The sequence below is a fragment of the Vigna radiata genome, chromosome 8 (assembly GCF_000741045.1).
Source record: "Vigna radiata var. radiata cultivar VC1973A chromosome 8, Vradiata_ver6, whole genome shotgun sequence".
Classification (NCBI taxonomy): domain Eukaryota; kingdom Viridiplantae; phylum Streptophyta; class Magnoliopsida; order Fabales; family Fabaceae; genus Vigna; species Vigna radiata.
Window position 1 is genome coordinate 29,115,433 of NC_028358.1, and position 16,023 is coordinate 29,131,455.

General features: G+C 31.1%; 1 protein-coding gene across 1 annotated transcript; it reads right to left on the minus strand.

The window, feature by feature from the left end:
* Positions 1-841: 841 nt before the first annotated feature.
* LOC106770478 lies at positions 842-1,435 on the minus strand. The gene has a single exon (XM_014656286.1). It carries the CDS (start codon positions 1,433-1,435, stop codon positions 842-844), a length of 594 nt encoding a protein of 197 aa, XP_014511772.1.
* Positions 1,436-16,023: the final 14,588 nt, after the last annotated feature.

The window sequence follows — 16,023 nt, forward strand, 5'->3', positions numbered from 1 at the left end:
TTAGACATCGGTCTCGTCAGTTATTTGCATGGACCAACATCTGTATAGACGGCGTGGAACTTAACTGACGTCTAAGATGACGTCGTACCTGCAAATAACCGACGTCTAATTAATATCACCCATATAGACATGAGTTCTAGATGTAACGTTAAAAACCAAGTTTAAAACCCTTCCTCCACTAGTACATGCAAAATATAGACAAATAATAATGCTAGCCCATAATATTGTATCTTCCCTCTATGCAACTTTTTATAAGATCTTTAACCATATAAAAGTTATCATTTCGGCCCTCGTGTACAAAGTGTCTTTCCTTTCCATTCCACAATTAAATTAAACACTAGTTACAATTAAAATTGTATTAGACATCAATGTTTCTATTCCAAAATATACAAGAAACAATAATATGGTAGCAACAAACAAACAACTTTATTGTTTGGTTAAGTTAACGAAGTTCTTAAACGAACCAAAAAATCCAATTGCAACATGCTGTCACTGATTGATTCACAAGCATTATAAAATTCTTGAATTGGGTTGATGCTTGCATTTGAGACGAAAATACTCAACGTAGAATCCACTCTATCAAATCTAATTTCTATGGAACTGCACATACGTACCAATAACTGAGGTCAATAGATCAGACCAGAGCTAAGACAATTCATCAACATCGAGCAAGATCCGCATTGCTAGGTTCAAATTACCGCTATATTTTACATGAAGAAGACAATGGAAACAAAAGTAGTTTTTGGCCGAAGAAAAAGAAACATAATACAAGATAGGTATCTCTTAATAGACATCATTACAAAGAAATATAAACTTAAAGAGAGAAAATAATTGAACATTATCAAGGTTCAAGCAATTTGCTCCCGACTTTATAATAAGAGTAAACATTAACAGTAGCTAGTTTAGCAAGCTTTTTGCCTAGTTCATATTTACCCCAATCCTCAAAGACAGCAGATAAAGGTCTATGTTTTCGAAGATCAAGATTATTAACCACACGGGTTAGTTCATCGATGCCACAACCACTCAAACGAGGCATCTTCATGACAGTAGCAGCCAAAGGCCCTAGTTCCACTGCATTTTTGCATCTGATCCCATACTCAACCTCCAATTTATGCAAATCATCTTTAATGCCAACACCCACAAAAGTATAACTTGGAAGACGAAGAAAATTAAACAGACATACGGGAATGGAATTCATATGTAGAAGCTGGATAATAAGACATGACTGTCCATCACAAAGATGCAATGTGACACATTTGGTTTTATCTACATCCTTTGACAGATGACACTCAATATCGATCCCAATAACTTTCGCTTGCTCGGACTCTGAGGAAAACAAAAAAGATTCCAGAACATCACGGATTGTACTCTTCTTCTTGGTGACATGGGTCGTAATTTGCTCTCCGTTAAGATTGAAACTCTGAACAGAGTCCATATACCTATGCATTACAGCCTCTTTGACGACAGAGTGTAAAAATCACGGCTATATATTGACACAAGATAGGTTAAGGTGTGACTTTCCAATTCTTATACCATCTTTAATGATTTGATGGAGAATCTATGAATGATTTGATGGGGGAAGTGAAAGAGTTTATCTGCATATCATAAATTACGTAATCCAAGCATTAGAAGTAGCTCTCATATTTATTAGTAAATATTATAAGATTTTTTTTTTCTGAATCAGGATAGTAGATTATATCTATCAAACCAGCATATTTTTTTGAAGTTAAAATTCGATTTTCGAGTAATAAAATTTTAACCTATTTTTGTTTTCTTTTTATAATCTTAACTTAAAATTCGGTTTAAAAAAACCAAATTCTTAGTTATTTTAATATTCTTTTTTAAATCTTAAATTTATCTTTTATATTTTAATATTTTTTATAAAAACTTTTATTTTTTAAATATTTATATTTTAAGTTTTTTTATAATGTTAGGTTAGAATTTCATATTTCAACATTATTTTTTATAAAGAATTTTATTTTCTAAAGCATTTATATTTTAATTTTATTTTATAATTTTCGGTTAGAATTTATATTGTAATATTTTTTTATAAAAACTTTTATTCTTTAAGTTTATAGGAAAAGTATATTGGAGTTGGGTTTCCAACAAACTAGATTTTGACTTATATTTTGAACTCTTTACTAAGTCTTCAAAAAGGAAACAATGACGTAAATGGACAACTTTTTTTGACAAAATCAATGATGTAATGTGTTCATTGGTGCACTAAACACCATCCATGACCATTAAACTCATTCACTCCTATAAGAAACATGAAACAATAACTTCAAAGTAAACTCATCTAGGAAGCTTAAAAAACGTTTTTCTAAATTAAGTGTCATCTAGGAAGCTTAAAAAAACGTTTTTCTAAATTAAGTGCATCGAGTACAACGGTCTAAAATTTTTAGACTGTTGTACTCAGATGCAGTTAATTTTCGAAAACAAAAATCCAAGCTATTGTTTCGTGTTTCTTATGTCCATTTACTGTCTAAAATTTAATTGTCATTTTGGTAAAAAAAAATTGTCCATTTACTGTTTGCTCCAATTGAGGTGATGTACCTAACCATTGTTTCCTCTTTAAAGGCCTAATAAAGAATTCAAAATATAAGTCAAAATTCGATTTGTTTGAAATCCAATTCCAATATATTTTTCTTATAAACTTAAAGAATAAAAGTTTTTATAAAAAAAAATATTAAAATATAAATTCTAACCTAAAATTATAAAATAAAATTAAAATATAAATACTTAAAAATTAAAATTCTTTATAAAAAATAATATTAAAATATAAAATTCTAACATAACATTATAAAAAATTTAAAATATAAACATTTAAAAAATAAAAATCTTTATAAAAATATTAAAATATAAAAGATAAACTTAAAATTTTTAAAAAATATTAAAATAACTCAAAATTCGGTTTTTTAAAAACCAAATTCTAAGTTAAGATTTAAAAAAAAAAAACAAAAATAGGTTAGAATTCGGTTATTCGAAAACCGAATTCTGACTTTAGGAAAGGTGTGTTAGTTTGATAAATATAATCTAGACTGTGCTATCCTCGTAATTATAAACATGTTTTGTGCTATATCAGAAAAAAAATCAATATTATTATCATGTCTATTTCTATTTTTTGAAACATGTTTAATTAATTGAAGATTTTTTCATTACAAAATTAATAAATATTTGAAATAAATAATATAAAATTTTTATTTTAGTGTAATTTGAGAATATAAGTATTTATGATATCAAAATATCACTCAAACTTTAATTTTAAATGCAATAAGAATAAATTTAAAATATTTATTGACTAATTTATATTTTTAACTATTATTTCTTTAAATATATAAATTAGAAACGAATAGAAATTAGAGCAGTGCTCCCTGCACCTCATCTCCTTCTTCCTACACCTCTAAATTTATGTATTTGTCCTTCATTTAATAAAAGCCAAAATGTAATTAATGAATAGTTAATAATTTCTTAACCCCTAACAAGTTTCCTAACTCTCGACAACTCTGTACGAGGGTATAAACCCTAGCATGCACCCCCCTTTCCTGGTTACCATCACGAGCAACAACGTTTTCCTTCTTCACTTCACTGTTTTATTGAGTTGAGAGGGTATCCATTAGTGATTCTGATCAGTGGTGGTGATAGCTGGTGGGAGGAGGAAGAAAAGGAAGAGAAAGCTTCGTCCAGGTTAGCAAAAAATTAATTTAATATAATAATATAAGAAAAAAAAATGGATACCTCACCGCAATTCGCAACGAACCACAACTCAGCTCTGCCGCCGCATCTTGATTATCGGCTAACAACTGCCGCATTCCCAACTACGGCTACCCTTAACCGCATCCCCAAGTGCGGTTATGCACAGTCGCACCTCCCAGGTGTGGCACCCCTCAACCGTGCCTCTCAGGTGTGGCATTTCTCAACCGCGCCTCCAGATGCGGTTCTGTGCGAGCACCTCCCTCTGAACCCAGATCAAATACCCAACCCCAACCCCACCCCAACCCCTTTTCAATCCTAGCTAATGCGACTAATAGCAGTAATTCAATCCCGGTGGTTCCTCTCACAGCATATAAACAACATATCTACGAGACAAATAGCCTAATGCAGTTCAAGGAAAAAAATGCAACTAACCTGAACACCTACTAGAAGAAGCGCTGAATCTCACCACCACCAACAACGAACACGAGCCCGTGAAAATGATGAAAGACAAAAGAGAAAGCAGAGTGTCCTTCCCTGGGCAAAGTAAAAGAAAGAAGAAGGGAGTGTAGAGGTCTTGTGAAATGCGGTGGGAAAGAAGCATGGGAAAGGAGCATTTTTCAATGCATCAGATCAACTTTTTCAGTCTTTTTATGGGTAAAATTGGAAATATAGAAAGAATGGGAGGTGCAGGACGAAGTGAGTGAGGTACAGAGAGAAACACTCTAGAAACTATACGAAAAATTAATTAAAGGCCATAAAACAAAGTATTTTATGATCATTCTTATTTAAATTGTGTGAAATTTGCACGTTCAATATGTCACTTCAAGCCTAGTTAATATTTGAATGATTACTTTTTTTTTCACTAAATGTTAAAGTATTTGTCTCATATCTATGAGTCAATTAAAAGATTAATAAAGTATAGCCAAAGATTATTTTTGTAAAATACAAAATGGATATTATGTTTCCAACAAGTTCATATTATCATCACTCCAAATTTTGGTATTTGAGTTATATACCATTTCAAAATTTATCAATTATTTACCATCATATGAAAATTTATTAAAAATAAAATAAAATAAAAAATATAAAACATAAGAAATAAGATAAAATTCATATTTCACCCAACATAAATAAACTATACCTATTATAAAAATATATAAATAAATTTATATCATATTTATTATCGGTTGGACGCAGGAAGCTCAAGGGACTCAGCCAAACACCATCGTGAAATACAACTTCCCAAGGAAGTAAATAATTGCCAAATTATGTGTTATGTTAACTTCGCTTAGTTGTTCCAAGATTATTTATATCATATTTATTATCCGTAGCTTGAAGGTTCCAAGTACAAACCGTTGCAAAAGATAAATGAAGGTAAATGCTGCCTTTTAAAATATCAAAATATTGAGAAAACAAAATCATTTTTTCCTTTTAAAAATATAAATAAATTATATAGTATTTTATTTTCCTTTTTAACTTTTAAATATTTATTCACCGCCTACCTCTTTTTTATATAACGGAATTTAATAATTTTAGAAGAAAAATAATTTGTTTGTCAATTTAAAAAATTAAAATAAAATTTTAATTACGACCTTTTGTGTTTACCGTACTATGGGTTTATACAAGAAAAACACCTCCATATTTTTTTGCCCTCCACCTTCCCATCCCATATTTATCCCTTCTTTTTTATTTATATTTTTATTTTTTATTTATATTCCTATTATACCCTTTAAGTAAAATTTATTTTATAGGTTAATTATAATTTCATTCTCTTAAAGTAAAAAATCTATTTTTTTTCTCACGTTCTGCTCTCTCGTTTCTGTTTCGTTGTTTTTTAGAATTCTTTTATGCTCTCTTTTTTTTTACTGTGAGAATCGTTGGTCTAGTGGAAGAAAAGTTGCAACAGAGTTCTTCATCTTCATTTCTGTAATCGCGATCGTGTTTGAAGGCGTGGTGGTAAAAGGAAAAACGTAAGCGACGGAGAGGTACGTAACTGTTAAAAATAGCCTAAACCCTTAAATGAATTTGATCATCCTTCAACGGATGTCAACATCTGTTTAAAGTGAAACGGATGTCGACATCCATTTCACCTTAAACGGATGTTGACATCCGTTGAAGGATGATCAAATCCATTTAAAGGTGCGGCGATGCAGAATATATAAATCAAATCCGTTGACATCCGTTACATGCATATATAAACAAATCTTCCTTCAATCTTCTGTTCAACCTCGTCCTTCTAGCATAAGTGAGAGTCAGAAGAATCAATTTCTTTAGTTGCATACTAATACACAAAGTCCTAATTTTCTAAATTAGTATGGAATGGTAATGATTGCGAGAGCAGATGTTATAATTTTTCACAAGTGTGATTGAATTCTCTGCAACTTCTGAAGGTATGAAATCAGGATCATCAAGGCAATTCACATTTGATGGTTCAAAGTTTCATAGTCCCTGCATGATTAACAAACAATATTGAGATATAATTTTATTATTCAAAATAGCATATTTAATGTTTGTAAACTTACTTGTATGTGCAAATGGCATGTAGCACTTGAACCGAAGCGCCTACCATGAAGATGACAAATATTGTGTGTTTGCTTCGTTCTGGTCAATATGAAGATGACAAATATTGATATGGAATAAACGAAGAAAGCTTTGATCATTCTAGATCAGCACCCCCGCACACCGCACTGCCGCATCCGGCACCGCCGCACTCACCGCATCCGCCGCACCACGAAATGCACAGAGAGGACTAAAGTTGGGAGTCAGAAGTTAAAAAAGATGAAAATGAGAGTGAAGGGAAACAGATAGGGTGCTCTGTTACCGTTAGGGAAGAATAAAATCGAAAATGGGAAAGTAAAAAATTTAAGATTAGTTAAATAAAAGAGGGTTAAAAAAGTAAATTACAAAATACATAAAAGGTTATTTTTGTAATATAAAAAAAATTAAAAAAAATGGGAAGGTAGAGGGCCAAAATGTGGAGGTGCATGGATCAACACCCAAAAATGAAAGACAAAATAGCATTAAGGCCTAATCGTCCTCAAATCCAAACCTATTTGGTTATACAATATGCCTATTGCTTCTTAAAATCTCACAATTACTAACTGCACCCCACCAATAAATAAAAAGACTTAAAAACCCCTTACTATCATCGTTATCGTCACGTCATCTCGCCACCACTTTCATCGTACTAACAAAGGACAAATAAAAAAGAGAAACTCTGCAGAAGAAGAAAAAGACAAAAAAAAAAATCGCTCTGAAAATCCTTTATAAAACTTATTTTATATATTTCGGAAAGTTTGAAACTTCCAAAATATATTTGGGTGTTGCTTCCTCCACCTTTCCAAGTGGGTCATGTATCTTTCCACTATTTTAATTTATTTCAAAAATATTCTACACCTTCCCACTATTTTCTTTTATTCCAAAAATAACATACATCTCTCCACTATCCTTAATAATCTTTCTCTTTCCCTCTCTACATCAATGGAGCATTTACATGGTTCAGATTTGAATTTGTGATATATTACAAAATATAAAATTTAGAGAAAACTTCAATATTAGTACTTCTACCATTTCCATTTTATAAGATTAAAAGTTAGATACAAATACAAAATAATAAACATAATAATATTAATAGTAAATAATGATATATTATTATTATTATTATTATTATTATTATATACTAACTTTATACTGACAAAAGAACTAAATAAATTCTAAATCTTTAACAAATAATTTTTTTTTATATTATAAGTATTTAATAATATTTTATATTATTTATCTAATAAATTAAATATTTTATTCAAGTTATTTGAGTAAAACATATCAGTGAGTTAAAACATAATATAATGTTAAAAATTATAGATATTATATGTAAAAAAACACACATATATATAAACATTTTTCTAGAAATTTAGAATAAAATTTTATCATTTATTAAGTAATTTGAAAAGAAAAAAGATATTCAACAGCGAAAATAAGATTGAATAAAACTTATTTAAGAAAATATATCACAAGTTCACATTTGAGTCATGTAAATGCTCCATTAATGAGCCATGTAAATGCTCCATTAATGTAGAGAGAGAAAGAAAAAGATTGTTAAGAATAGTTCAGAGATGTAGGGTAGTTTTGGAATAAAAGAAATAGTGGAGAGATATAAAATATTTTTAAAATAAATTAAAATAGTTGGGAGGTGGAGGAAGCAACACCCAATATATTTTATGTACAGAAAAATCTAATTCAATCTTATCGGAAGTACTACATGTGTTTCGAAAATCTTATTGTAGAAATCTAATTCCAAAAAATATTTTATGTGTTCTGAAAATTTTGTTCCGAAAATTTATTCCAAAAAAAATTATTTCAGAAATTTCATTTTGAAAGTATTATTTTGAAAATCGTGAAAAACTTATTTCAAATATTTTTCGGAATATGTTTTTCAAAAATCACTTTTACAGTAAAATTGTCATTTTGAAAATTTGAAGGAATGTGCTGTGTTTCAAAAATAACACATAAAATTGTTATTTTGAAAATAAGAGAATGTGCGAAGAAATTGACGGGGGTGTAGGAAGTAAAATCCTGCTATCTTCTTTGTACAAATTTAAATGTATATTTGATTTAAAGTTTAGTTATATTTTATGTTAAAAGATAAAACAATATTTAAAACTACTTCGATTGGGATGTATATTATATAGTGACATTTAACTATACCCAACTTAAATATAATAGAACGATAAACAAAACATTTGTTTGAAGGCACTTAAACACTCTTGACGTAGAGGATTTCATTCTGAACCGATTACTTTCTCTGTCTCCTTCCGATAAGTGGTTCTTCTGTTTCCTCCGTTATTTTCGAAACCTAGGGCTTGGGTTTTATTGATCTCATGCAGTTAGAACCTCCCCTTTTCTGATTTCTATTATATTCTAGCTCTAAGAGCTGTTTTCCATCACCTGTTTGGTGATTTATAGGTCTTGTGAGTTCACTACTGTGTCGGTATTGTTAGAACATCCCCAAGTAACTGTTCTACGTGAGGTAAGGGGAGCTAATTATTTTGTGTGAATTTATTTTATAAAATATATGCTTGTTGAATTCGAAGCTTATGTACCGTTTGAACTGCATTTCTCACTATTTTATATATTTGTTGAGTATGAATTGGACTGTGCAAATGATGAACCTGTGATTGATTGCCTGTGGCGTGTTTTGATGAACTTGATTGCGATAATTTGGACTGTTTTGCGTTGATGGAAGAAATCCCTTTTTATTCGGTTAGAATTTAATATAAAATATTATAATGTATTATATGTTAGAAAGTTTAGGATTTTGATATAATATATTATATTTTATACATGATATATTGTACAGTATGTTGAAATCCTTTTAATTCGGTTAGAATTTAATATAAAATATTATAATGTAATATATGTTAGAAAGTTTAGGATTTTGATATAATATATTATATTTTATACATGAAATTTATACCGTATGTTGAAATCCTTTTTATTCAGTTAGGATTGAATATAAAATATTAATCTATTTTGGGTGAAACTGATTTGGTTGGAGGGTTTGGAGTAAAGGCTCTGTGATAACATGTATATGGGTATTAAGGTACTGTTTTTAAGGTTGCTGTGAGAGGAAGTGAAATATTAAAATTAAGCATTTCAGATTTACAGCATAAGAGAACAGGGTAGATAACTTACATAAATCAAACGGGGTTGTTGAGAGCCTTTCTTTGTTGGTAGGATAGAGGAACCTTAAAAACCTGAGTTGACATATCCGTGATCATATAGCATCCCTGGCCTGGTCCAGTCAATTGTGACTAGTCATATGTGCTGGCATCGAAGGTGAGTTTGATGCGTTCAGACATCTGGGTCCTCTCCGGTGACCAACTGGGGGAAAGTAACATCTCTACTATGATAAAAATAGAATAAAACAAGTTTATTGTAGACGCATAAAGTTATCATGTGTTAATTTCTAGTCAGTTATAATTTTAGAAAGTTAGTCACTATGTGTTTGGGGTTTAAAGTAAGGATCCATATATATATATATATTAGTTTAATATAATATAAATATATATTTATAAGATAAATACGTAACATATATATATATATATATATATATATATATATATATATATATAAAAAAATATATATATATATATATATATATATATATATATATATATATATATATATAACAAAGTAAGGATAGTTGTTTCTTATATTGAAACGTGATGGTTAATCAATAATTATATTACTTGTAGGTATGTATAAATTGATGCATTTTATTAGCTGGTTGGAGCTGCTTGGTTCTTGGTATTGATTAACTTAGATTCAATTGTGGAGATGATATTTTTATAACTTGTGATTGGTGAGAAATGTATATTGTTGAGATTATGTATATGTTGATTGGGGCAAAAAGTAAACGATTACAAAGTGATGAAAGTACGATCCAAGTTGTAAACCAAGTTCCATCTGTGTAGAATCTCTTGGTGAGATTCTTAGTGTTTTAGAATGAAAGTAGGAGCTCAGTCTTGGGGATCTTCTTGACGCTCCAATGGTCTTTCTTCTCATGTAGAGAGGATTGAACCATGTGGTGAGGAGTAGCAGGAGGTCATAGTCTTGGAGGCTTCCATCATGCTCCAAGGCGCGGAACAGACTAACCTCGTGAGTGGCAGGGCGGGGGAGCCTAAGTATCACAAGCCACCACGGGTGCATGACCCACCATAGCTCGACTATCACTCTAAAGTCCGAACGAGTCAAGTCTAGAAGATAACATGCTAGGATCTGTGTTGTATATATTGCCTTGCTTGTATGTTCATGTTGGTATAATTGCATGCTTTTTATATAATTAGCTCACCCTTGCTTGCTTGTTGTGTTGTGCCATGTTGTGTGTGCTTTCCTGTTGCAATGATCATCCACTTGGATGTGAGCAGAGGAAGATGAGGTTCCTTTGGAGTCAGCTTTGGAAGGAGATGGCGATGCTGCAGTCTAGCCCTCTAGGCTTCACTTCTCTGAGTCTATGTTATTTTGAAGAACTTTAGTATGTCTAAAGTTTTAAATTCCTTATACTTTGAAGGGAGAAACTCTAGTACTCCAAGTTTTTAAATTCTAGTGCTCTATTTATGGATGACGGTAATTCCTAAACACCTTAAACTATTGTCTTAACTGTTTTCTATTATTATGATTGATGACGTCTTTATAAATATATACTGCTATATATTTGGGATGTCACATTTGTCATCACTATCCTTTTAAAACACAATTTTAATAAAAAAGTATATTTTAAAAATGATTTTTATTTAGTTTTTTTTTTTAAATGATTGAATAACTACCGAATCTTACCGTATTATCAAACAACTACTACTAATCGAAACTTTGAAAAACATCACAACTTTTCAAATCATTTTAGTCGAGTAGGATTGATTTATTTATTTTTTCTATTAATTACGAGAATACTTCAAAATTATATATCTTCTATCATAAACCTCATATATCTACACTCTTATGATAAGTCATTACATAACATCTAAAAACACAAATCTATATTCGTGAACAAAATAGTTATTTTCATTCAAGAGAAACGAAACATAAATTTCATGTTATGCATTTTTTAACTTAGTATTAGATGTTCGTACACAAATATTAAACTACACTTGAGCTTGTCATTAACATAGTCTGTGTGCGCGCGTTCAAACATTTAGATCAATCTATTTTGGTTTAATTTCTTAAAGCAAGTTATAAATATATATATATATATATATATATATATATATATATATATATATTAAATCATTAATTTCTTAATTAATCTGATAAGTGTGAAAAATAGTTATTTTTACATTTATAAATGATCTTAATCTTGTAATTATTTATGTTATTACTCAGTGAAATGTTGTAATAGGAAGTAGATTGTTACGTAAATTATTATTCAGGAAAAGATGTATAAATGAAAATATTTCAACCAATTCTCGCAGAGCGCAAGCCAAATTAGCAGAGCCAGAAAAAATAGATTCGCACAGCGCACCAGGACCTGTGCGCTCAGCGAATAAGAGAAGTTGAAGAAAAGAAAATTTTGAAATTCGCTTAGCGCACACATACTTGTGCGCTCAGCGAATAACAGTGCAGCAATTAAAATAAATTCGCACAGCGCACACACTCTTGTGCGCTGAGCGAATTAAGGGAGTTAAGTGACTCTTAAAAGACGTGACAGAAAAGGCAGAAACGATCTCCTGACACGAAAAATAGAAAAACGCTCTGGAGAACTAGAGAAGACCATCAGGAGACTCTTCAAGACATCAAGACTTCACTTTCTGCAAGGAATTGTTGTAAAGAGTACGTTTTAGATGCCTAGGAGAGGCTAGTTTTTCTGTTCATTGGAATTGGTTGTATGACGATACATTAATGTAAATTTCCTGTGCAATATATCTCTCTGTTCTTGTTCTTTTCTTGACTTGCTTTAGATAATACGGAAGTATAATTCTTTTTAAAGGTTCTTTTGTACTGGAAAGTATTTTTAGAACCAGAAACGTAAGAAAAGAAACTAAAAGGAACGATGCTAGGGATAACTTCTATATTTTTGGTCATTCTAAACATTTGATTTTAATGCAAAATTATCTGTTGAATTAGTTAAGGAATTAATAATTTAATAGATAATTTTAGAACTTGCTTTAAGGAATTAAATCAAGATACGATTATGTGAATGTTTGAACAGAGAACTTATTTTATCCAGGATGTTACTGTAATGTTAGTAAAAAACCAATTCCTGGCACACCAACTGTGTTTCTTGTATTGTTTTATGTATTTTGATGTCTAATTGAGTTATAAAAGGAAGAATTGTCATGTGTTACACAAGTCCCTTGGGAGAATGATACTTTACTTATCCATTGTATTACTTGTAATGATTTGGTATACTTGCCAAAAAGTTATCAAGTTTTGGCGCCGTTGCCGGGGACTTGTGTTCCAACACAAGGCAATTTGGACATTTGTGACTCTTTTAGACTTTGTTGTGAGTTTTCCTTTCGAATGTTGTTATGTATGCAATTGTAACTACAAATGTTTATACTTTCCACTGGTTTGGTTTGTGCTTAAGCTTGTTTCCGGGTAAACCTTAGAGCATGATCTAGTTGTTGAAAGATCCTAGGGATGGGATTTCAGCAGCCGAACTAGCTAAATTAACCCTGATTTTGCAAATCACCAGGGATGGGATTGTGAGTTTGGCCCCCCACTGTTCTGATTCTTAATGCAAGTTTTGATACATTCTTAGGCCAAGGGATTGGGTGAGGTGTGTCAAGCTCAGATAGGCGCAACAAGAGAAATCTGAGTGTTTTTACCTTAGAGAACAGGGAAAGTAATATTCGTCACCTTAGGAAAGTACTAAGTGATCTTGCAACAAGAGGGATCTGAGTGAGGTTATTTAGGAAATCCATTTCGATCATTCTGCATATCAGAACTGTTGTTTGGTTGGTGTGCTCACGTACAACAATATTTGTTATTTTTTCCTTGTCTCTTTGTTTATGTTTTTCATTCTTCTATGTTACTTCTCTATATGTCACTTTTATTTTTATCTTTATGTTTTAGTTTTTGTTAGAAATTGTTGAGTTTGAGTGTGGAGAGGAGGTCTGGTAGAAGCTTAAATGTGCTTTTGTGACGCTCCAGTCGTAGAGCGCACAGCTGAAGTGCGCTCAACGACCAAATTATTTTTTTTAAAGAAGTGGTTTGCTCACACAGCGCACCACATGCGTTTTGCGTGAGAGAAAGAGAAGTTGTTAATTAAATTGAGGTTCGCACAGCGTATCACTTGCGCTTTGCGATAAAAAAAAATTAAAACTAATTTTCTCTCTGTAAGACAATTCGCATAGCAAAGCGAGAAAAATCTGTAAGACAAACTGGGAGAAATTAAGTGGTTAAATCGCATAGCACAAAATGTGAGAGAGGATTCTGTACATTAATTCACACAACGCAAATTGAAGTGCGCTCTGCAAATTATGCAAAAAAAAAAAAAAATTAAAAATGCATATTAGCAAAGCGCACAACATGATGAGATGCACTAAGCTAATGGTACATGCTTTAAAAAAAAAAAACTTTAAATCCGCATAGCGCACACCTTTTGGTGCGCCAACGAATACAACCAAAAGAAAAATATAAAAAAAAGTAAAAATAAAGAAAAAATGAAAAAAAAATATAATAAAATTGACATTAGCATAGCGCACAGGTTTAGATGCGTTAAGCTAATGCTTCTTCTTATTAAAAAGAAACAAATTTCTAAAAAAAAAATTAAAAAAAAAATTAAAAAAAAAATTAAAAAATCACATTAGCAAAACGCACAAATTGGGTGCACTCAGCTAATTTCTCCATGTTTAAAAAAAATAATAATAAAATAAATAAATAAAAATAAATAAATAAATAAATAAATAATTTAAAAGTGATTAGTAAAGCGCACATCCTTAGGTGCACTAAGCTAATTTTGTTTTTTCTTAAAAAAAAAAGAAAAAAAAGAAAAACTTAAAAAAAGAAAAAAATGATTTATTCGGCATAGTTTTTGTGTGCTTAGTGAATTTTGTGCAAATGACATCTCTTATAACCACTACAAGATCTTCTTCAAGAGCATATCCTGTTGCAGCATAGGAAGAAAATCTTGTTTAAACTATGATCGGTATAGATTCTCTTTTGAGTTTGCGAACCCCTACTATGGCTTGGGGGCAGGCCTAAGTCCAGGTGGGGGAGTGCCTATGCGGAGGATGATGATGACGAGGATGATGAGGAGCCCAATCTCAGATGGACACAACAAAGTCACGAGACATATGAAAGCCAGTGGAAATCCGGACCAGATGGGTCCTGGTAGAGCAGATAGACAAACTCTCCTGTTGTTTCATGTTTATTGTTATGTTTGTATTTCAGTCAGTTGTTATATTGTGGAACTCTGTTTAGATTTATGTTTGTGGATGTAAAGACAATGACATTTTGATTTAATGAATGATGTGTGTTTTGATTAATTGGTATGATTTTTCAAGATGAGAACATGTATGATTGTGGTGCAATGCGCTTAAACTGTGATCTTGTGCATGAGTTGAACTAAGACCAGATACTGTGGAGTGTTTAAGAGCATAAATGAGTGAAACATATGAGATGATAAATTTGTTTGGATATGGAATTGATTTTTGCATGATTGTGATTCTACATACACACTTGTGGTTAAGAATGAGAAAGGCATTGTTCTTATTGATTGTATAGCTACTGGCCAAATAGTCAACCTTCATACATCATATATGAGACCATTGTGAGCCCTTTTGAACCTTGAAAATTTTTCCTTCCACCTTGAGTCAATTAGATGATGTCCTACCTTACACTTTAGAAGAGAACAAGTAATATGTTATGAGTGAAGGTATGATTGGGTTAAAGTTTGAGGGAAGAAAAAAGTCAATGAAAAATGTCAATAATAAAAAAGGATCAAAAAGGGTACATGATTTGAAGAATTGAAGGTTGTAAAGAGAAAGAATATGGTATGAAATGTTGTTGAATATATTGGGATTGTGATGATGATTAAGATTTGAAACATATACTTATGTTNTCTTCTTAGGTGTCTTTGAATCCAAGAAAAACCATGATTCTTCTAGCCAAGCCAAGCTTTCACCCTTAAAAGACCTTTTGACTTAACCAAATGTGTGTGAAATGTATGAATTAGATGATGTGCAAAAGTTGATGAAGTTCTTAAACAAATTTGTTACAGGTGAGGACAAACACTGGAAGTGAGAGATCTTAATATCTGGTCTGGTTGTTCATANTCAATGCATAAGTGAACTTTTATTGATGAATGCACCATGTCATGTTTGTTTCAAGTCTTTGGAAATTCATATAATTTTTCTAATAAGCACATTCATTTCATCAAAATGTCAAATGTCTGTTATGTGTTGTTCATTTATTTTCTGTGATTTCCTGAGGGCATGAAATAATTCAAGTTTGGGGGAGTTGATAAGTGTGAAAAATAGTTATTTTTACACTTATAAATTATCTTAATCTTGTAATTATTTATGTTATTACTCAGTGAAATGTTGTAATAGGAAGTAGATTGTTACGTAAATTATTGTTCAGGAAAAGATGTATAAATGGGAATATGTCAACCAATTCTCGCAGAGTGCAAGCCAAATTCGTAGAGCCAGAAAAAATAGATTCGCACAACGCACCAGGACCTGTGCGCTAAGCGAATAAGAGAAGTTGAAGAAAAGGAAATTTTGAAATTCGCCTAGCGCACACATACTTGTGCGCTCAACGAATAACAGTGCAACAATTAAAATAAATTCGCACAGCGCACACACTCTTGTGCGTTGAGCGAATTAA

Excerpts from the sequence above, each read along its gene's own strand:
- LOC106770478 (XM_014656286.1), bottom strand. The coding sequence starts at position 1,435 with ATGGACTCTGTTCAGAGTTTCAATCTTAACGGAGAGCAAATTACGACC.